Below are 23665 nucleotides of genomic sequence, written 5' to 3' on the forward strand. Positions count from 1 at the left end.
TATGATGTGTTACCAACTGACTTTTTTTTAGTGACATAAATAGTTTCAAGCTCTTCATCTAAAAATACAGTAATACATACCCTATAAAGCTAACAATTCTTCTCAGTTATTTAGGAATAATACATCTTGTGCCAGTAATAATTCTTTTCCCAGCTTTCCACCCTAAGTACATATAAAGACATATAAAAAAAGATGAAAACTCACAGTAATTCTAAAATCTAAGAATGATGGCCAATGGAGCATCAGAATAAGGAAGACACCTCTGCTGATTGCAAATTGATGTGGCCGGGTGGGAAGGCATGTTTGAGAGGGGACCTGATGAGGCGCCTGTGTGTCAACCTGCCTTATTTTCTTCCCACAACTGCCATCCACTGAGTTCAGAAACACAAGACAGCAGCCAGTCTAAACCAAGGCACCCATCTCACTACTTCTATTTGTTGCTGTCTCCCGGCCGGTGTCTGTGAGGGCTGGACATGTGCACACTGCTGTGTTTAATGGACCGCCGACGAGGACCTATTGCAGAGCCCGGGGAGCTCTGCTCGGCGTGACGTGGCAGCCTGGGTGGGAGGGAGTTTGGGGGAGAATGGATACTTGTATATGTATGGCTGGGGCCCTTTGCTTTTCACCGGAAACTGTCACAACATTGTTAGTCTGCTATACCCCAATACAAAATAAAAAGTTAAAACATCTGTTTTCTTTCTGAAACCACTGAAAGACTGGCTGAAACTCCCCAAGTTTGACTCAGAGGAGGGCGAGGACAGGCAGCGTGCTTTTCAGTCTAGGCAGATTAGTCATTACAAGTGAAGTCCTTCCGGGGGAACAAAAACAGAAAGAGCCCTGGTGGAGATGTTCCTGGGTTTGTATGGTAGCTCTCTGCTTTGCGTGTCAGAGAGTCAGGCCATTCAGAGAGGAGAGAGAACCACAGAACCACAGTAGATGGAACCCCTGAGGCCCGGGGAATTAAGCTCAAAATTAGAAGCCCTCTGAGTCTTTTTTCTACTCTCAAACCAGCAAGAGTGACCCTTCAGTATGGCAGCTGGAGGCAGTGAGGGCCCGCTGGTTGGTGGGCTGCTGTGGGGGCCAGAGACCCAGCCAGGGCCGGCGAGTCGGGGGTGAGATCAGCCACATCTGGTCCAAGGTCTCCTCTGTCCACAACGCTGCAGGCCGACACACAGTACAACATCATCAAAAGTGATATGTTCATTCACATCAACGCTCAATGTTCTGGTAAGAGAACCACGAATGCACAGTAACTAACAGGCTCTCTGGTACTCTCTACTTCATAGGTTCTGTTTGTTCTGTTTTATTGCAACTCAAGTTCTCTTTGACTGCATACATTTTTCTTACAAATTTCCACCTGAAATTGCTCTTCCGTTTTCCGTTGAACTGGAGCAAGCCAGAACTTTAGGGCTTCATCCCCGATGGCTGTTTACGTCTTTTGCATGTGTGGCTTTTAATAAAACTACCATGTCATTATCCTGTGCTGCACGTCCTGTAACTGGTGACAGGGAAAGGAAGTTGAGTGGTTGTCTCTGTGGATTTCTTTGCTCCAAGGTTGAATGCCAGCTTCAAAGTTGTTCTTTATTCGCATTACTAACGTTGTATTCTTGCTTTTCCAAATCTACTGTCTCATTCTTTTCTTCTTACTCAACAAAAGCTCCAGAAAATTTATTTGCATATTTGCACACCTCTTACCAATATATTCTCCATATTTAATATCTAATTAAAAAATTCCTTTATTCTAATACACTATTTTGCTTATAAATAATGATATCCATATTAGTGCATCAAACAATGTTTTAGCTACAAATGGGCAAAAAGGATTTAAGAAGCAACGAAATGCATGACAGTGGGCCCGATGGAAATCCACACAGGTTTTGTCAGTTGACACAGGTTCTGAGTAAACCAGCCCATGTCCAAAACTGAATACAGGGGAAAACCCTACAGGGTTATAGTAAAAAGTAGTGCCAAGTAAGGATGGGATACATCAAACTATGAGACTTCAGAAAATTGTTTATGACAAGAGCCGGAAGAGGGGTGTAGACAACCTTTTGGCCTGAAGAGTCAGATTTAAGAAGGCATTGCATTTACGGAATTGGAGCTGAAACAGCTGTGATAAGATGTGAAAGAATGGAATGAAAAATAAGAAGACTACTAGGGAGCTAAAAATATAATGTGTGTGTTAAATGTTTGACTCTTTGTGACCCCACGGACTGTAGCCCACCAGGCTCCTCTGTCCATGGGATTTCCCAGGTAAGAATACTGGAGTGGGTTGCCATTTCCTTCTCCAGGGAATCTTCCCGACCCAGGGATCGAACCCATGTCTCCTATAATGAGAAGCCCACACACTGCAACTAGAGAGTAGCTTCTGCTGGCCAAAACTAGACAAAGTCCATGACCAGCAGTGAAGACCCAGCACAGTCAAAAATAAGTAAGTAAACCTTAAACGTCTGACTCTTTGCGACTCCATGGACTGCAGCTCTCCAGGCTCCCCTGTCCTTCGCCATCTCCCGGAGCTCGCTCAAACCCATGTCCATCGAGTCACTGATGCCATCCAACCATCTCATTCTCTGTTGCCCCCTTCTCCTCCTGCCCTCAGTCTTTCCCAGCATCAGAATCTTTTCTAATACCAGGTTCCTGTCCACTGAATTCTCCAGGCAGGAATATGGGAGTGGGTTGCCATGCCCTTCTCTGTTCTGGCCTATCCTTTGCCAAAACCACATTTAACTATTTAATGACAAGTCTTGCCCTTTGATAGAACCGGTCTTAGATTCTTCTCCTTCAAGAGCATTTGGGCTATTCTTGGCCCTCTGCTATTCCATATAAATTTGGAATCGGCTGGTTAATTTTTTGAAAAATGAAACCTCTTGGGATTTTGATCGAGAGTATAGTAATCAATTTTGGGAGAATTGACATTTTTACAGTATCAAGTCTTCCAAACCAAAAAATATTTCCCTCTGTTTTCGTAAAGATTCTTAATGTTTCTATATGATGTTTGATATTTTTCTATTTACAGGTTTGCACATTTTTCAGTTTTAATAAATATGAGATGCTTTCTTTTTGGGATGCTTTTTTGATAATCTTTTCAATTGTACATTTAAGAAATTTTCAATTTCTAATTGTATGTTGCTAGTATATTAAAATATTTGATTTTTTAATATTGACTTCACATTCAGCAATTTGCTAAACTCACTTTTCAATTCTTACAATGTATGTGTGGGTTCCTTTGTAAATGATTCTGTTTTTTCATTTTGAGTCTTGAGACTTTAATGATTTAATTTATCAATTGTTTGTGCTTAAAGTTTCTTTAGTTCAGTTTTTAAATTTTTATTGTAGTATGGTTGATTCACAAATTTGTGTTAGTTTCTGCTATATAGCAAAGTGCATCACTTGTACACACACATATATCCACTCTTTTTGAGATCTTTTCCCATGTAGGTCATTACAGAGTATTGAGTAGATTTCCCTGTGCTATACAGTAGGTCCTTATCAGAGTATATATATATATATATTATACACACACACACATATATATATTTATTTATTTATGTTGTGTTGTTGTTCGGTTGCTAAGTCAAGTCCTGCCCTTCGGGACCCCATGGACTGCAGCATGCTAGGCTCCTCTGTCTCTCACCATCTCCAGGAGTCTGCTCAATTTCATGCCCATTGAGTTGGTGATGTTTTCTATGTTAATGGTGATGTATGTATGTCAGTCCCAACCTCCCAATTTACCCTTCCTCCCCACCCCTTTCCTTCCTCGGTGACCATGTTTGTTTTCTACATCTGTGACTATTTTTCTGTTTTGTAAATAAGTTAATTAGTACTATTTTTTTTTTTTTTAAGATTTCACATGTAAGTGGTATTATCTGCTTTGGTTCAGTTTTGAATGGAAGCAGTGATAGCAGACACACTTGTTTTTTGTTTGATCACAAATAGAATACTGTTTTTTCCCTCTCTCTCCATTTCTTTCTATGTGTTAACTCCACTGAAGAACATGTAGTTTGAGTGTGATTCCTACTCAATCTGTAAAGATGCCAATGTCTGCTCCATTAATGTGCCAGTTCTGAGAAGTCCCCAGAGGATTCTTCATAGACCTTGATAAACTGATACAGAGTTTATCTAAAGGAGACTGTATATAAGATTTGCCAAGGAATTTGGGGGAAGCAAAAACAGTGAAAGAGCTTGGCTAGAAAATTAAAACACGCTTGTCTTAGGTGAGCTGTCCTACAGGTAGAACCAAAGACAGAGATGCTTGTGCAGGTACTTTGCGGGGTGGAGGTGAAGAGAGTGGTCCTCAGAGAGAAACAGGGCAGGGTAAGGGGCAGGTTAACCCACCCTGAGGTCTCAACTGGAGGCCGGCTTCTGTGGCCCCACGGGGCTCTGGAGGACGCGCTGCACTAGGAAACTGGCCTCATTCTGATGCAAGGGGCCCGTCTGTCCTTTTTACCCGTCTGCAGGTGAGTCACACCTGAGGTGTGGCCTGGCTGGGGGCAGGCTGCTGCCTAGCTTCCCAGGTAGGTGGAATGAGCTGGAAGTCATTTGACTGACAAAAGGCTGACTATGAATTATCAGGCAAAACAGCAGCTGGGTGACAGGAGCAGTGGTGGGTGAAGCAATCTGGTTGGGACCCCAGGAGCATCCATGCATTTTAATGAAGAAGAATAATCTTATAGGCAGTATCAGTAACAGACACGTGGAAGTTGTGCCAAAACTTGGCAGGGTGGGGAAACCATTAGTACCCTGGTTTGGGGCTTAACTCTTTCCTCTCCTTGCTCCTAAGCATAGAGATCATTCTCCTATCTTCTAATCATCCATCTGTTTCCTTCCTTTAGGATCATTTTGATACAGGATGGAAGAAACTGACAGAAGAATGGAATCGGCGCAGGGTTTAACGACTGGAGGTTGTGATGACATCGACAATTGGGTTTAGAGAAAACAATAATGAGATCTATAACCAAAGAGAGGAGGGCTTCCCTGGTGGCTCAGTGGTAAAGAATCCACCTGCAAAAGGAATCTGCAGGAGACTTGGGTTTGATCCCCGGGTTGGGAAGATCCCCTGGAGGAGGTCATGCCAACCCACTCTAGTATTCTTGCCAGGACAATCCCATGGACAGAGGAACCTGGCAGGCTACAGTCCATGGGATCGCAGAGTCAGACACAACTGAGAATATTGAGCATGCACACACACAACCAAAGGGAGGAATTGCAGAGTTCAGCAGCTTATAGCAGGAACAGTTCCTGGTGATGGTGGCACCAAAACCGTGACCTTGTGCATGAGCTACAAGCCGAAGGGAAGATGAGGGTCGAGGGGGAGGGAGGTCGCTGACACGCACGTGAAGATGTGAGAGGGGTGGTGGCAGGCAGGGTGGACAGGAAAACATGTGACAAGGACCAAGGGGCTTCTGGAGGGGGAAAGGATGCCTCAGCAAGATGGGGGACGTCTCTAAAGGACACCCTGAAGGTGACTGAAGGAAGAAAGGCTTGGGAGAAGCATAAGTAAGCAGAGAGGCAAGGAATGGGGACCTCACCTCCTGATTGCAAGATGACAGTGGTTATCCCTAGGTGAAGACTTTGTGGTCTGTAGTGGTCTTCGGGGGAAAGCTGGGTTTTCCTGTAAAAGTGAGGCAGTAGAAAAAATGCTTTAGGAGAAAGCAGAGGGCTTATGGAGATAAGTGGGAAATAGAACAGAGAGTCCAGGGTCACAGAGAAAGGGATTAGGAGATATCAACTGATGAGCACATTAAAACATAGAGCACTATGGCCAGCTCGAAGATTTCTTATTATTTTGTTTATTTATTAAAATAATCATTTTATTTTTTAGTGTTTTCTAAATTTATTTGGTTGCATTGAGCAAATTGTGAATATTGAGATTGGCACGTACATTTCTTAGCAGCTGCCTCACTAAGCTGCTTCTTTAGACGACAGTCAGGTGAGAGGGAAGAGCTGAGACGGCCTTCTAGGATTCGCTGCTTGGCGATGGTGACAAATCTTCACACATTTTACCAAAGAGAATCATCTAAAGATCCAGCAGAGCCAGTAGGAATACCCTAGGGGTGGCTGGAATTTGGAGGTATAATTTCCTAATGAGTTTTCAGAAATTTTCCTGAAATTAGTGAGCTTGTTGGATGTTCATGAATTATTGGCACTTATTCCAGCAGCTGGTGGCCTAGTGGTAAATTCCGCCAGCCAATGCAGGAAATGCAGGAGACTTGGGTTCGATCCCTGGATCTCGAAGACCCCTGGAGAAGGAAATGGCCACCCATTCCAGTATCCTTGCCTGGGAAATCCCGGACAGAGGAGCCTGGCGGGCTACAGTCTATGGTGTTGCAAAAGAGTCGGACACGATTTAGTGACTAAGACAACAACAACCAGTGCTGGTACATAGTAAACTCTCAACAAATGTTCAGTAAATGAATTAAAATGAGACATTTCATAATGAACGGGCAGAACCCTTGAGAACAAGAGTGGTGTCTGTGTGTTGCCTACTCCAATTTTTCTCACTACCTTTTCTCTTTCTTTTCTAGGAAGTTAGCTTTCTTACTTTTCTTCTTCCTTTGCATTTGGTAACCCCAAATAATGCAACTGCGAAGTTAACTTGACTGCGGAGTCTGGTCTTGTCAGGACAGCACCCCTTATGTCTGTGGTTAGGAAGTATGCTTTCATTCAGATGTTCTCCCTAGCTGTAAACCAGCGCTTCCTGACCTTGCTGCACATCGGGATCACCTGAGGTGATAAAAATTCTGACGCCTGTTCCTGCCTTAAGGATGCTGACTCAGTTGTCTGGTGGGGGGAGGGGGGGGGTGGGGGCGGGGGCGCTTGGCCATAGAGTTTTCTTTTTAAGTTTCCCAGGAGATTTTGCTGTGCATCCAGAGTGGAAAACCAGTGGTCTGAATGGTTCTTTTCAGAGGGTCCCCTATATCATTAGGGAGGAAGACCCTCTTATCACCATCTGCCCCCACCCCCAGCATGGGACGTAATTCATTTCTCTTGGTCATTCCAGTCCCTTTCATCCTGGGTTGCATTCCTACTTTTGTCTTATTTTGTCATCTGGTTAATTTAGATCTCTTTATGCTTGGGCCCCTGAAGAATGTCTGAGAGCCTTTGGAGGAGTGAGAATTGAAACTCTGTTCCTCTATGTCAAGGTGTATACTATTCACAACACAGTTGCTGACAACTTCAAGTGCAGAACTTCGAGATCATGAAGGAAAGAAACAGAAAATTCAATCCTCAGTTTTGTTGTAACCCTTGCATGCTAATTTTATTAGGGAAATAGCCATTGAGAAACCAAAGCTTGTTTCACGGGAAATGCAAGCCATGATGACTAGGGAGAGGCAGAGAGAGCTATAAATTAAAGACTTCAACTACTCATTTAGCACATGCTTCCTGGTTCCTTGCCCTGTCGCCTCTGTCTTTCCAGAAACCAGGTAAGTTCCTTCTGCACCAACTTAAGATTTCTGTGTTATGAGAGCCCCCATGTTTGTTAGTTTGAAAGAAGTACTTTTTTTGTACTAATCCCAAGTACCTAATTTGCCTTGGGGTGGTTTTGTTTAATTCAGTGTTTACACAGCTGTGACAATGTTATCTTGTCTGACAGTAAGTTAATTCATTTTATTTTTGAGTGAACCTGCAAGAAATCCTTGCAAGGAAACGTGGGATTGAGATGGAAGTTTAAACAGCAGATGTAAGGTGCGTTTGCAGGGATGGGCCCTTGAGAGCTTTTGATTGGCTTTAACTTCATTTTTGTTTTAAGAGTTTTCTTTATTAACTAGTTGTAATTTGGCTGGTGAAAGTGAAAGTGTTAGTCGCTCAGTCGTGTCTGACTCTTTTTGACCCTATGGACTGTAGCCGGCCAGGCTCCTCTGCCCATGGGATTCTCCAGACAAGAATACTGGAGTGGGTAGCCATTCCCTTCACCAGGGGATCTTCCCAATTCAGTGATTGAACCCGGGTCTTTTGTACTGCAGGCAGATTTAGCTGGCGATGAAAAATATACAAAACATGTTCTAGTTATTTTTGGTAAATGTTAATTGCTCTTTAAATTTAATTTTTGTGAGATAAACAAAATGTGAACTCACTGCATAAGCTTGAAATAATATAGAAAGCTATAAAAAAGGAAGCTCTTTTGCCCCCAGTTAATAATCCATGACCAGAGATACGTCACTGCCCTTTAAGGAACATTTAGCCCAGGGTCAGGCTTGCAATGCAGCTATAGGGGCTGGGGTTTAAGAGCGCTCGTGTATCTGGCCATTTTGTGCTGGATTTGAAGCAACTGAGAAAACAGAGTGTCAGAGAAGGCCACTGCGCTCTTGTCGAGGCTGGATCCGAGAACTCTGCTTGGACCTGAGGCCAACCCTTCCTACAGCCCCTGGCCTTGTTCTCGGCGGCGGGACACGCCCGACATCGGAGGGCCAGGCTGCGCCAGCCCGGGAGAGGCGGCAGGCAGGCGGGTGCTGGGTGTGGGCGGTTCCGACAGAAGGAGAGAGAGCAGAGCCTCTCGGGGATTCACCCTGCTCCCTGGGACACGGGAACCCAGAGGGCGCGGTGACTCCCCTCGATTCATGTCCGGTCAAGAGCAGGGCTGGGAAGTGACCTTTTGCTGCAAGGGTGAAACTCCCTGCGTCCTGGCTCGGTGCCCGAAGAGGAGCGGGAGAGGGTGCCCTGACATGGAGCCTGTGGCCGAGTGGACCATGCCCGCCGGGATCTGATTGCTGTTGTTGCAGATCCTGCTGGAATCATCATGGACTCGCTGGCCCCAGCAAGCGCTTGGTTTGGGTTGGATCTTTTCAAAGACCTGAGTAAAACGGATGAAGGCAACGTCTTGTTTTCCCCTGCGGGCATCTCAACCACCATTGGAATGCTGCCCCCGGTGGCCCCGGGGGCCACTGCCACCCAGGTGCAGGAGGTAGTGTGGGCTTTCCTTGCTTTCCAGCCACAGGCTTGTCTCTGGGGCAGTGCTCTGCCATTACCTCGAAAACCTGCCTCTCTTGATCTGGGGCCAGGAAACAGGAAGCATCTGAATGGAGCGATTTCAGGTCTATCAGCGAAGTCCTTTCCCCGCTTCCAATACCATCATGTCCTCTGCTCCCAAATGCTTGAGATTCCTTTGGGAGAGTGTCTTTGTCCAGAGCAATTCTTTTCAGTTCAGTCACTCACTCGTGTCCAACTCTTTGTGACCCCATGGACTGCAGTACGCCAGGCCTCCCTGTCCATCACCAACTCCTGGAGTTTGCTCAAACTCATGTCCTTTGAGTTGATGATGCCATCCAACCATCCCACCCACTGTCATCCCCTTCTCCTCCTGCCCTCAATCTTTCCCAGCATCAGGGTCTTTTCAAATGAGTCAGTCAGCTCTTCGCATCAGGTGGCCAAAATATTGGTGTTTCAGCTTTAGCATCAGTTCTTCCAATGAATATTCAGGACTGATTTCTTTTAGGATGGACTGGTTGGCTCTTCTTGCAGTCCAAGGGACTCTCAAGGGTCTTCTCCAACACCACAGTTCAAAAGCATTAATTCTTTGGCGCTCAGCTTTCTTTATAATCCAACTCTCACAACCATACAGGGCTACTGGAAAAACCATAGCATTAACTAGACAGATCTTTGTTGGCAAAGTAATGTCTCTGCTTTTTAAAGGTTTGTCATAGCTTGCTCCTTTTCTTCCAAGGATCAAGCGTCTTTTAATTCCTTGGCTTCAGTCACCATCTGCAGTGATTTTGGAGCCCCCCCAAAATAAAGTCTGTCACTGTTTCCATTGTTTCCCCATCTATTTGCCATGAAGTGGCAAAGCCATTAAGCTCATAATTAAAGGTAGAGCAAGAAGGACAGAGTCTCCTGGGGGAAATGACATGATTCCCACTGTGGTGTAAATGACACATCAAGGACGGATGAATGAAGGGACTAACCAGCAGAGGTGAGATCAGTGCGCAGCCCAGACCTTTTCATGATTTGCAGGGACAGGACGGTTTCCTGTGTACCACAGAGGTCTGTTTAACAGACATCCGTTTTACCCTGACTGGATCCCTGTGAGCTTTTCTCTGCTCTCACCACTGCCATAGTACTTTTTTTCCCCAGGTGCCTTTCTCTGAAAAAGACACAGAAAGCTCAAGAATCAAAGAAGAAAAAGAGGCGGGGAGACAAGGGCTTCCCTGGTGGCTCACCGGTAAAGAACCCACCGGCCAGAGCAGGAGGCGCGGGTTCATCCCCGGGTCGGGAAGATCCCCTGGAGAAGGACATGGCAACCCACTCCAGTGTTCTTGCTTGGAGAATCCCGTGGACAGAAAAGCCTGGCGAGCTACAGTTCATGGGGTCGCAGAAGAGTGACTTAGCAGCTAAACAACAAACAACAGGACGTGTCTCATAGCGTCCAGTGGTGACTTTGTAGATGTGGGTTCCCTGGGGAAACATGTAGAAGATGCAATAGTAACAATAGCAGCCAAATAATGTGGCTTATAGAGTACCATACAGTAATAAACCCTAGTGTTGAGAGGAGACCTCAGCTTTAATGCTCACTAACCACTAGGATATATATCCATAAAGGCTAATAGACTGCAGAGTCCCTGTAGCAGAGGGAATGTGTTTTGGAGTTAGCACACGTGTGTGCTAAGTCACTTCAGTTGTGTCCAGCTCTTTGCGACCCCATGGACTGTAGCACCCCAGCCTCCTCTGTCCATGGAATTCTCCAGGCAAGAATGCTGGAGTGGGATGCCAGTTCCTTCTCCAGAGGATCTTCCCGACCCGGGGATCTAACCCGTGTTTCCTATGTCTCCTGCATTGGCAGGCAAGTTCTTTACCATTAGCACCACCTGGGGAGCCCATTTTGGAGTTAAGAGTTCAAATCTTGGCTTCACCACTTAATAGCTGTGCCAGTTGGGGCAAGTTGTCCATCTTCTTTAAGCCCCTGTAACATGCCTAGTAGAGCAATTGGAACACACTGGTGACTTACCCACATGGGCGCTGTGGTAGTAGTGGGCGATATTATTACTACCGGCTTCCCTGGTGGCTCAGATGGTAAAGAATCCGCCTACAATGCAGGAGACCCAGGTTTGATCTCTGGATCAGGAAGATCCCCTGGAGAAGGGAATGGCAACCCACTCCAGTATTCCTGCCTGGAGAATTCTATGGACAGAGGAGCCTGGTGGGCTACAGTCCATGGGATTGCAGAGTTAGACACGACAGAGTGACTAACACTTTTACCACATTCCATTTTTATTTTAAGGACCTTTTCTTACTCTGTTGATGTTTTATTTAAAAAAATATTAGCCCAGGACCAACGACTTCTTGAGACCTCGTCCAGCTCTAGGGTTATAGTATACCTCACTCACAGGACAGTCTATACAAACATGGCAAAGAGTCCGTAGGTCAGGGCTGGCATTCAGAGATGAATAGAGCTGCCCGGGAGGTCACATCTGCCATGACTGACGTCACAGCCCTTTTCCCAGGCCCTCATAAAATCGTGGCTCAAGCCCCCCCAACAGTTGAGTCATTCATTTCACGATCCCACAGGGCCAGGCTGTCTGCACCGCTCAGATGCATGCATGAGGGGTCAGGCTTCCTTCTGGAGCATGTACGGCGCAGTTGGGTCCGACAGCTGCTCCGTGGTCCAGTCAGTCCACCGGTGCTCACAGCTGTTTTCAGGCACTTTTTCTCCCAAGCATGGCCCCATGCAGAGACTCGGTGCAAACTAGAAAAAGATACACCTTGGGTGACAGATGCCCACTCATAGGTGAAAAGCTTTTAACATTTCAGCATTGAGTGTGATGTTATCTGTGGGCTTTTCACACATGGGATTCTGCCCATGGGGTTCTCCAGGCAAGAATATTGGAGTAGGTTGCCATGCCCTCCTCCAGTGAATCTTCCTGCCCCAGGGACTGAACCCGAGTCTCTTTTGTCTCTTGCATTGGCAGGCATGCGCTTTACTGCTGAGCCAGCACAGAAGTGCAGTGATGACCTCACTGCTTTGCTAGCTTCTACTCAGGCGCTCCCCCTGGTGTCTGTTTGTAGTGCTGCAGACTAGGGTGTGTGCTGATGGCCTTTGTGCTCAGTGACCAGCCTGGTGCCTGTTCCTCTTGACACTTAGATTCAGGCAAGACAGAAAGCAGTCCCTCAGGCAGCTTCTGAAAAGCCAGAGTGTTGGACACACATTCCACTCTTGTTTCTCAGGGAGTTGGGGTTGAGAGTTTTCTCCCAATCACACCATGAGGTGCACGTCATGAGTTGTCCGGCTGGGCTTTGGTGCGGTCTCCTCCTGGGCTTCATGCTTCTCTGGGCGACAGGAAGCTCTGAGCTGGCTTCGGGGTTTCTTCCAAAGGCATCTGGTCTCTGGATTCTTGTTAAGTCAGTGTTCCCAGTGGGGGAAGAATGGCATCCAGAACCTACACCGAGCTCATGGACAACCCCCAAGGCTGCCGTGTCTTCTTGGTGTCTTCTTGGTGGGGGAGGGTGGTGAATCTAGGTTCACTCGTGCCAAGATAACTCACTGAGTTTTTGTTTTGATTTTGAAGTTAGAGAAGACAGAAGAGGTACATCAACAGTTCCAAAGGGTTTTGAGTGAGATAAGCAAACCCAATGATGACTATGAACTGAAAATAGCCAACCGGCTGTTTGGAGAAAAGACATACCTCTTCCTTCAAGTGAGTTTTGCTGAGTTCACAACATCTGTGACTGGTACTCAGGAATGGCCAAATGACTCTGTTAAGACTGGGATCCTGGAGGCAAGCTGCCTAATTTGAGTGCCTGACTCACCCCACATCACTGGGGGTGTCCCTCCCACCCCTTCCTCTCACCCTCCACCACACCCCCCTCCCGACCTGTCCTCCAGATATCCAGACCTTTTGGGAGCTTCTTTTTCATCTTGACAATCTCATTTTTGCCTTAACCCTATTGAACCTGCACAAAAATATGCGTGGAAGTACTCAAAGTAATTCACCCAGTCCCTAAAAAGATCTCTTCTTATAATGTTAATCATCTTCATATACAGATAAATTTATTTAGAAATGATGGCAATGGATAAATTGAATTTTAAAGCTATTTCTATTCCTTCTCTGTTTCTCCTAAAGAAATACTTAGATTATGTTGAAAAACATTACCATGCTTCTCTGGAACCTGTTGATTTTGTAAATGCAGCAGATGAAAGTCGAAAGAAGATTAATTCCTGGGTTGAAAGCCAAACAAATGGTAGTGTATGGATGAATGGTTCATCATAAAAACACTTCTGAGTACCTGCTGTGAGTGAAGCCCTGTGCTGGACGCTGCAGAGGGTATAAGGGTGCACGAGCTTTGGGAGGGGGCCTGAGAGGGGTATTTTAGGTTGGAGGGGCAGGATTGGAGCCGAGGAGTGGGAGCATCCACCGCACAGTGAAATGGGCTCAGCAGGTGTGGAGAGAGCCAAGGGAATTGGGCAGGGGACCACAGGAAGCCAACTTCGTGGAAACACGGAGTGGAGAATTATTTGCGCATAGCTGGGGATCACAGTGACTCTGGGGCTCCTGATACCTGGCTCACGTCTGTCGTGAGGTCACATTTGACTTTTATGTGAGCACCATAAGTAAAAATGTCAGAGGGCTCCTTTCTTTCCGTCAGTGAGAAGCATCAGCTCTCACTAAAGCCGCGCCTGGGCCTCCTGCAGGGATGGCGGCAGCCTTGAGCCTGGTCCAGGCAGGGACTCGACGAAGCCCCGCATCCTCTGCCCAGCCCTCACGCCCTGATAGGAACCAAACTCGCAGGAAATACCAGAGAGAACGTTAAGGTTTGCAGAGCGGTGCACTAAATGCTTTAGTGTTAGCATTTCAGAATACATTTAAAAAAGATTTATTTATGGATTTGGCTGTACCACGTCTTAGTTTTGGCTTGTGGAATCTTCAGTGGTGGCACGCGAGGTCTTTAACTGCAGCATGCAAACTCTTAGCTGCAATCTCTGGGATCAAGCTCTCTGACCAGGAAGAATACATTAAAAAAAAAAAAAAAATTCCAGTAATCAGGGAGACATCTGTTATTTTAGATTGTAGCTCTTCTTCATACTCAGTCCAAAGGAAATGAAAATTTTAAAAGGGGGATAAAAGAGGATCTATCAAAGGGTTGGTTGAAGGCAGTCTTCTTCAGAATTTCAGTGGAATGGGCTGAACCCAGAGATAAAACATCAGCTCCTTTGCAATGAAATAAGAGATATCTAAACCTCAGGTGGCAGCTATATTGAATGGGTTAAATAAAAATAATAGTAGCTAACTCCTAGTACTTATTATGAGCTGGATAATATTCTAAGTGCTTTTCTACACAGGAAATCATTGACTCCTTTCAGCAGCTCTGTGAGGCAGGTTTTATTCCTGTTTTACAGGTGTGGAAACTGAGGCCCAGAGAACTTAAATAACTTACCCGAGATCCCTCAGCCAATGAGAGGCAAAGCTGGATGCCAGCAGAGGCAATCTGACTCCAGAGCCTGAGTTCTTGGCCCTCACACCTCAGTTTATCCCGTGGGATAAACTGGCGATGGGCAAAGTGAGAACCTCCTATGATTTCTGCCAGCGAACTCTTTGTTGTCAAAGCCTTCAGGTGCTGACCTGGCTGAGTTTGAAACGATCGGTCAAGTCCATGTTCATTGTATCTGCCATGTGTAGCACTTGTAATTTTGAAGATGGACCCATTTTGTTCTTGTTGCTGTTCATTTGCAGAAAAAATCAAGGACCTGCTTCCAGACGGCTCTTTAAGCAGCTCCATCAAGCTGGTGGTGGTGAACGTAATTTATTTTAAAGGGCAATGGAACAGGGAGTTTAAGAAAGAAAATACCAAGGAGGAGGAATTTTGGCTGAATAAGGTATGTTCTTTAATTAATTTGTGTGATATGCTTACAGATAAAATATAGAATCTGAAGTCATATTTGAGCAAATGTACATGGTGTATGACTTCCCAGGTGGCTCAGGGTTAAAGAATCTGCCTGCTAATGTAGGAGACGCAGGTTCAATCCCTGGATCGGGAAGATCCCCTGGAGGAGGAAATGACAACCCATTCCAGTATTCGTGCCTGAAAAATCCGATGGACTGAGGAGCCTGGCAGGCTACGTCCAAAGGGTCACAAAGAGTCGGACACAACTTAGCCACTAGACAACAACAGTGTGAGATACATATATATATATATATATATGTATATGTATATGTATATAAAATGCTGACTCCTAGGCTCTGGTCTTCAGCATGGTCTTAGGTTGCGGCAATTATTTTGGGGCCCCCTTGGTGGCCTTCTGCCCCTTGACCGTGAGCTCTGCTGACTCGTTGCAGAGCACAAGCAAGTCTGTGCTGATGATGACACAGCGCCAGTCCTTTAGCTTCAAGACCCTGGAGGACGTGCCTGCCAAAATTCTGGGCCTTCCGTTTCGAAACCATGACCTCAGCATGTTCGTGCTGCTGCCCAATGACATCGACGGTCTGGAGAAGGTAAAGCCTTGCCTCTTCCTCGTTCTGCCTTCATCTCCTGAGGCTCTATCCCAGAGCTTGTTTCTGGGTGTGTCTAGAGTTAGGGCTCTGATATGGAGCTGGTGAAATATAAAATATTTCTGTGTCTGCAGCAGGTAAAGATGGGTATCTAAAGAGGAGCATTAAATGGTGTCAGGTTTATTGAGAAGAACCAATACTAAAATATTTGGGGATGAGATAACATGAACATTTGAGGTCACATAGGAGTTCTAAAGATCTCCCACCATTCTCCAAAGTGGTTGATCTCTGTGGACCCTCTTTCCCAGGGAAGAAAATCACCTATGCACGTAGACAGCAATTTTGAATTCTATTCACAGGCTGTTGGACTTTCTGAATTCCTTTTTTAGACATTTCATTTTTTAAAAGACTTTTAAAGGGCAATTTTATGTTTACAGCAAAACTTAGAGGAAGGTACAGAGATTTCCAATACACCTTGTGCCCCCACGTGCCACAGCCTCCCCATAATCAGCGTCACTTACCAGTATGTTTTTTTAACCCCAAATAAACCTACCTTGACTCATAATAAAAGTCCATAGGACCCTTAATCATAAATCCCTTGATTTAGGCCTGTCCACTGGTTGCTCAGACAGTGAAGAATCTGCCTGTAATGGGGGAAACCTGGGTTTGATCCCTGGGGTGGGAAGGTCCCCTGGAAAAGGGAATGGCAACCTGCTCCAGGATTCTTGCCTGGAAAATCCCATGGTCACAGGAGCCTGACAAGCTATAGTCCATGGGGTCAAAAAAAGTCAAACACAACTGAGTGACTAATACTTAAACTAAAGCTACTTTGTAGTTAAAATATTGATGTGGTGAGTAGCCTATATTTTGGAGAACAGGAAGGTGGTTTTAAATCCCTATTCTTCTATTTAGTAGCTTTCTACCCTTTGATGTTTCTTAATTTCTTTGAACCTCAATATTTTCTCATTTATAAAATGGGTTCCATAGTTCTTAATGTGTGTGTTGTAATGATTAGAATATATATATAACATATATATATGCGCACATATACATATACATGTACACCCTGGACCAACTCTAAGATATCGCCTAGAATGGATCTAGGACATGAAAAAAACTTGCCTAGAATGGGTCCAGTTCTTGGAAAGTGCTCAATAAATCAATGGATGCTGTATTATTAGGATACTAGATGCTGTGCTGCTTCTGTGAAACGTGTTTAGCAGCATTATATATTGGCAAATATTTTGGGAAAGCAAAATGACAGTATGTATGCAAGCTTTATGAGATGGACATACTACTTACTGTTCTAACAAGGCATTTATCTGCAAGCTGTAAAGTATTCATAATCTGACTCAAAAACCGCAGTTGTGGAAATTGCTGTAGGGAAATAATTCAAGAGAATAAAATTTACTTTTTGAGCCAAATCAGTAGCATCTTCATTAAATACCTGGTGACTCAGATAGTAAAGAATCTGCCTGCAATACAGGAGACATAGGTTCGATCCCTGGGTAGGAAAGATCCCCTGGAGAAGGAAATGGAAAGCCACTCCAGTATTGCTGTCTGGAGAACTCCATGGACAGAAGAACCTGGCAGGCTAGAGTCTATGGGGTTGCAAAGAGTCAGACACTAGGATGCTGGACTTGAAGTTTATAATAATAATAATAATCATAATTTTATTATTAATAGATACTATAGTGAAGTAAACCAGAAAGAAAAACACCAATACAGTATACTAAGGCATATATATGGAATTTAGAAAGATGTTAACGATAACCCTATATGCAAAACAGAAAAAGAGACACAGATGTACAGAACAGACTTTTGGGCTCTGTGGGAGAAGGCGAGGGTGGGATGTTTAGAGAGAACAGCATTGAAACATGTATATTATCAAGGGTGAAACAGATCACCAGCCCAGGTTGGATGCATGAGACAAGTGCTCGGGCCTGGTGCACTGGGAAGACCCAGAGGGGTCAGGTGGAGAGGGAGGTGGGAGGGGGGATCGGGATGGGGAATACATGTAAATCCATGGCTGATTCATGTCAATGTATGGCAAAAATCACTACAATATTGTAAAGTAATTAGCCTCCAACTAATAAAAATAAATGGGAAAAAAAAAGAAGAAAAAAAAGAAAGTGGATATTCAATGTAATTGCAACTATATAAATATATATTGTATATTAATATAATATAAATTGCATTCATTATAATTTTATAAATTAAGTTCATTATAATATAGTAATGTATAACTTATAATATTCATTATATAAGATAGTATAGAAATTATATAATACATATGTAGACAAAGATTAAAAGGGAATGGTAAAAAATGAAATAATATATATTAAGTTGATAGAATAAGAAATGACTTAAAAATGTACATGCAATAGATTTTCAAACATATACAGATAATTTAAATGTAGAAATATAAGAGGAGAGCCTAGTGTGTGTGTGTGTGTGTGTGTATATATATATATAGCAGTTGAGTGAAATAAAATTTCTGCTTTCATTTGTTACTAAAACTAATATTAATAATTTCTGACTGACATACACTAGTATTGCACTGTTTTGAATTTGCACTGATGATCAGGCCATTCTTCTCTTTTTTTCCTTAACAGATTATAGATAAAATAACTCCTGAGAAGTTAATAGAGTGGACTAGCGCGGGGCGTATGGAAGAGAGGGCCGTGGACTTGCACTTGCCCCGGTTCCGGGCGGCCGGCAGTTACGACCTGGAGGCCGCCTCCGCGGGGCTGCGCGCCGCCGGCCTCGCGGGGAGCCCCGGGGGCGCCGGGCTGCGGGCCCGCAGGCTGCTGCACAGAGCGGTGCTGGAGGTGACCGAGGCGGGCACCGAGGCTGCGGCCGCCACCGCTGTGGGCTTCGCCGTCACGGCGGCCCCGGACTGGGAACGTTTTCACTGCAATCACCCTTTCCTGTTCTTCATCAGGCACAACGAGTCCGACAGCGTCCTTTTCTTTGGCCGATTTTCTTCTCCTTAGTACGGTCCCTGCCTTGGTGGAGAACCACCACCACCACCGGTGCTGGGGTGTTCATAGGCTTATGGAAATAGCCTGCTCTTTAAAAAATTGCTTTCCTTGGATTCCAGCCTTACCATGAAAATCAATGATTAATGACTGCAATAGTGTATATATTTACAATTTTCTCTGAAACTGAAATGTTTTGTTTGTGACGTGCAGATAGCAAGTCAAATCAAGGCTCCCTAATAGTCTTCCGCTGATTTCCTCTAGGAAATCAATGCTTTGTACTTTTGTGCACTAATGGAGAGAAACAGTCTCTTTTGTGAAGACCGTGGACTAGTGATTTTGAGACTCCTACCAGTTTTAATATTTTGGTAGCTTATAACACAGGAGTAAAAGAAAACAAAGATTTATATTCAGTTCATGTGTTGCTTTTTTCTTTCTTAGCATATAGTGTGGCAAACTGAACCTAGGAAAGAGAATTGAGAAACACGTTAGCAAAACGTAAATTAAAACTCAAAAACCAAAACAAAATAAAGCAATCTACCAGGCAGAGAGGATTCCCATATTTTCATCCTCTGTTCAAATAGTAGATTATCCATTGTCATTTTCATGAGCATTTTGATATTGTGAAATAAATGTGATCATAAAATACACCATTTTAAGCCTAGAACTTGACACATTTTGATAAATGTGCACATGAAAACACTATCACACCCAGAATACAGAACACTTGCATCATCCTCCGAGGTTCTTTGCTTTGCTTCTGAGTCAGCGTTCCTTGAACAAACCCTGATCAGCCAACAGCTGATCTGCCTTCAATCACTCCAGGGTGGATCTGTCATTTCTAGTTTCATTCAAATGGATTCAGACTATGTCCTCTTTTATGTTTAGCTTCTGTCACTCGGCACTGTGTTTTGAGATTCATGAGACTAGCTGGGACATCAGTAGTTGATTACTATCTACTGACAAGCAGTGTTCCACATCTGGATAAACCACATTGTGTTTATCCATTTACTCACTGACGGGCATTTTTGTTGCTTCCAGTGTATGGCAGCTGTACACGATGCTTGTTGTTTAGTTGCTAAGTCGTGTCCAAATCTTTTGTGACCCCATGGACTGTAGCCTGCCAGACTGCTCTGTCCCTGGGATTCTCCAGACAAGAATACTGGAGTGAGTAGCCCTTTCCTTTTCCAGGGGATCGCCCCAACATGGGGGTTGAACTCACGTCTCCTGCATTGCAGGTGGATTCTTTACCTCTGAGTCACCAGGGAAGCCAATGAATAATGTTACTATGCCCATAAGTGTGTGAACGTATGTTTTCACTTCTCTTTGAGTAGATAGCCAGGGGTGAAATTACTGGGTCAGATGATAAATACATGTTTAATTGTATAAGAAACAGCTAATATGTTCTCCAAAATGGCTGTACCATTTTCTACTACAAGCAGTGAGTGAACATCGCAGTCGCCCTGAAGACACACCGGTGGGTAGTGTGGCCAGTCTGCTTCATTATAGCCATTCTCGTGGATGTGAGGTGGCATCTCATTGTGGTTATGCATTTTCCTTTTGACTAATAATGTTGAGCATCTTTTCATGTGCATATTGACCCTGCGTGTATATTCTTATGTGAAATGTCTGTTCAAATTTTTTGCCCATTTTTATTAGATTGTTTACTTTCTCATTATTGATGTGTAATTTCTTTTAATATATTCTAAATAAAAATTTTCTGTCAGATGTATTTTTCTTAATGGTGTCATTGAAAAGCAGTTTTAAATTTTAATGGGATCCAATTCATTAATTTTTTCTTTTATGATTTCTGTTTTTCTGTCTTATTAGAGAAATCTTTGTCTATCTCAAGTCTGCTAAGACTTTCTCCTAGAAGTTTTATGGTATTGAGCTTTTGCATTTAGATCTATGATTTTTTTAATTTTTATTTTTTTGTATACCCAATAGTCTTTTTTATTTATTTATTTATTTTAATTGGAGGCTACTTACTTTACAATATTGTAGTGGTTTTTGCCATACATTGACATGAGTCAGCCATGGGTGTACATGTGTTCCCCATCCTGAGACCCCCTCCCACCTCCCTCCCCATCCCATCCCTCAGGGTCATCCCAGTGCACCAGCCCTGAGCACCCTGTCTCATGCATCGAACCTGGACTGGCGATCCGCTTCACATATGATAATATACGTGTTTCAACGCTATTCTCTCAAATCATCCCACCCTCGCCTTCTCCCACAGAGTCCAAAAGACTGTTTTATACATCTGTGTCTCTTTTGCTGTCTCACATATAGGGTTATTGTTACCATCTTTCTAAATTCCATATATATGCCTTAGTATACTGTATTGGTTTTTTTCTTTCTGGCTTACTTCACTCTGTATAATGGGCTCCAGTTTCATCCACCTCATTAGAACTGATTCAAATGTATTCTTTTTAATGGTTGAGTAATATTCCATTGTGTATATGTACCACAGCTTTCTTATCCATTCATCTGCTGATGGGCATCTAGGTTGCTTCCATGTCCTGGCTATTGTAAACAGTGCTGTGGTGAACATTGGGGTACATGAGTCTCTTTCAATTCTGGTTGTCTCGGTGTGTATGCCCAGCAGGGGGATTGCTGGGTCATATGGCAGTTCTATGATTTAGTTTGAATTAATTTTTGTGAAATATGCGTGTGGTGTTGCAGAAACCAGTACTTGAGAAACCAAGCACCACACTTGTAGAGTTGGAGGACTCAGGTCCGGCAGGCCCAGAGGAGTTAACACTCCAGGCTCTGAGCCCTGAACAAAGGGATTACAGAGTTTTTATAGACAGACTGTAGTGGCAACACTATCTGTGAACAGGCTGGTTTAAACCAAGGGGTTTCACGCGCAGGAACAGTGGTCAAGATGGGGAGGGGGATGCCTGGTCTTTACATGGACAGGCACAACTAAGCAGGTTTGCAGGGGCTGGGCAATTGCAAAGAGCAGGACAAGGGTGAGTGAGATAAACTCCAGTTCCTATCTGAGACTATGTGACCTACGTGATCCAGACTTTGCAAGGGGCAAGCTGAGTTACAGAGGCAGCAGGAGAAGGAGGTTATGTAAAATTTTAACTTTTCCTCTTCAGTGGCTCATTAATTTTAATGTGGACATTCAATCATTCCAGCTTCACTTGTATTCTGAAAAGACGGCATTCACCCTCAGTGATTTAAGTGCCTTGGAATCTTCGTGACGTGTACACACGCTCGGTCTGCTTCTAGACCCTCTTCTGGCCCCCTGATCTGTTTCCATCACATGTCTCTACCTCTGCATCCCTGAGAATAGCCCCCTCCTGCGGTTTAATTTGCCTAATAATAATGTAACCAATTAGGCTTTCATATGGCCAGCGTGGCAGGCTGTGCCTTTTGCCATCTTTTCAGTTAACCTATACGTGTTCTTAAGTGAGGTTTTTAAAAAAGATTTGTTTATTTATTTATTTAGTTTTGACTGCTCCCGGTCTTTGTTGCTGCACGCGGCTTTCTCCAGTTGGGGTTTTCGGGCTTCTCAGGCGGTGACTTCTCTGGCTGTGGAGCACAGGCTCTCGGGTGCAGGGGCTCAGCAGCTGCAGCTCCCCAGCATGCGGGGTCTTCCTGGACCAGGGATCGAACCCATGTCCTCTGCACTGGTAGGCAGATTCTTAACCACTGGTCCACCAGGGAAGTCCTGCTTTCTGTTTTAAGTAGACATCATAGACTGGGATGTTGTGGTCATCCCATGGGTGTAAAATGGACTCCCCACCAAAAAAAAAAAGGGTTGGATATTGAGATTAATGATTCCACACCTGCCCCACGAATGTTAATTCCTCGTGTAATGAGGCTTCTGGGGAGCCTGCGGCAGGGTTCCGGGCTGCCGAGACCCTGGAGGGCTTGACCGTGGTGAGGAGCTGGGCCGGGGAAGGGCTCCTGGGCTCGGCTGGGCTTGCTTGGCTTGCACTTCCTGCAGGTACCGGGGGAGGGAGCTCCAGGCCTTTCCTCGTCAGCTGGCTTAGTGTTGTGTGGGTGGGGGGTGGGGCTGGGGGCTGGGGGCTGGGGGGCGGGTGGGGAGTTGGGGGGCGGGTTAGAGGGAAACAAAAAGGGGTGGGACTAGAATGTTGTCAGGAGAAGGCAATGGCACTCCTCTCCAGTGTTCTTGCCTGGAGAGTGCCGTGGACAGAGGAACCTGGCGGGCTACAGTCCGTGGGGTCACAAAGAGTCACACGACTGAGCGACTAAACCACAGGATGTTGTCAATAGTCAATTATCAAAAATAAGTCAGAATCTTTATTACACCGGGTCTTGCTTTTTAAATATAGTCTGACAGTTTCTATCCTTTTGTGTGAGTTTGTGTATCAATTGCTCAGTCGTATCCAACTTTTTTACCAACCCATGGACGGTACACCGCCAGGTTCTTCCATCCATGAAATTTTCCATGGAAGAATACTGGACTGGGTTGCCATTTCCTACTCCAGGGGATCTTCCTGACTCAGGGATTGAACCCGAGTCTCCTGCATTGCAGGCAGATTCTTTACTGTCTGAGTCAAACAAGTTTGTGTGCCCCCTGTAGAGAGGTCAAACAAACTGAAACATCAGAGATTGGAGCAGAGAAAGGTTTATTGCAGGACTAAGCAAGGAGAATGAATGGCTTGTGCTAAAAAAACAAAAACCCAAAAAACTCTGAACTCTCCGATGATTTGGAGGGAGGACTTTTTATAAGCAAAATTTGGGGTGAGCGCTGCAGGGCAGAAGATTCTCTTCCAGTTGGTTGTTAGCAGGGTGGTGCTCTAGGAAAAGTTTGCTCAGCCAGAAGGAAGTTACCATCCTCCACTTGGGAGGGGGGGCTTAGATCCTGCAGAAAAGCTCAAACATGTTATATCCCTTGAGGGGGAACCAGGATCCCACCTTAAAGTTGCGCTATAGTTTCTTAATTGTTCCTCCTTTGTTTCTGCATTTCCTCCCTTGCCTGATTAGCAACTGTTTGAATCTGCCCTTTGGTACTCAAGGGCTTCCCTCATAGCTCAGTTGGTCAAAATTCTGCCTGCAGTGCAGGAGACCCCAGTTCAATTCCTGGGTCGGGAAGATCCCCTGGAGAAGGGATAGGCTACCCACTTCAGTATTGTTGGACTTGCCTTGTGGCTCAGCTGGTAAAGAACCTGCCTGCAATGCGGGAGATCTGGGTTCGATCCCTGGATTGGGAACATCACCTGAAGAAGGGAAAGGCTACCCACTCCAGTATTCTGGCCTGGAGAATTCCATGGAGTGTATAGTCTATAGGTC

At 44.7% G+C, this 23665-nt stretch overlaps 1 protein-coding gene across 4 annotated transcripts; it reads left to right on the forward strand.

Moving 5' to 3' along the window:
* The first annotated feature begins 7349 nt into the window (after positions 1-7349).
* Positions 7350-20129, forward strand: SERPINB13 (serpin family B member 13). Of its 4 annotated transcripts, none has more exons than XM_043889210.1 (7): positions 7357-7424; positions 8721-8902; positions 12498-12626; positions 13053-13170; positions 14661-14803; positions 15264-15419; positions 18032-20129. In XM_043889210.1, exons 2-7 carry the CDS (start codon positions 8738-8740, stop codon positions 18410-18412), a joined length of 1092 nt encoding a protein of 363 aa, XP_043745145.1. In that variant the 5' UTR covers positions 7357-7424; positions 8721-8737; the 3' UTR covers positions 18413-20129. The 4 variants fall into 4 exon arrangements, with proteins under 4 accessions (XP_043745147.1, XP_043745145.1, XP_043745144.1 ...); XM_043889209.1 differs by lacking the exon at positions 7357-7424 and adding an exon at positions 7621-7686; XM_043889211.1 differs by lacking the exon at positions 7357-7424 and adding an exon at positions 7998-8016.
* The last annotated feature ends 3536 nt before the right edge of the window (positions 20130-23665 follow it).

This window comes from Cervus elaphus, chromosome 27 (assembly GCF_910594005.1).
Source record: "Cervus elaphus chromosome 27, mCerEla1.1, whole genome shotgun sequence".
Lineage (NCBI taxonomy): Eukaryota > Metazoa > Chordata > Mammalia > Artiodactyla > Cervidae > Cervus > Cervus elaphus.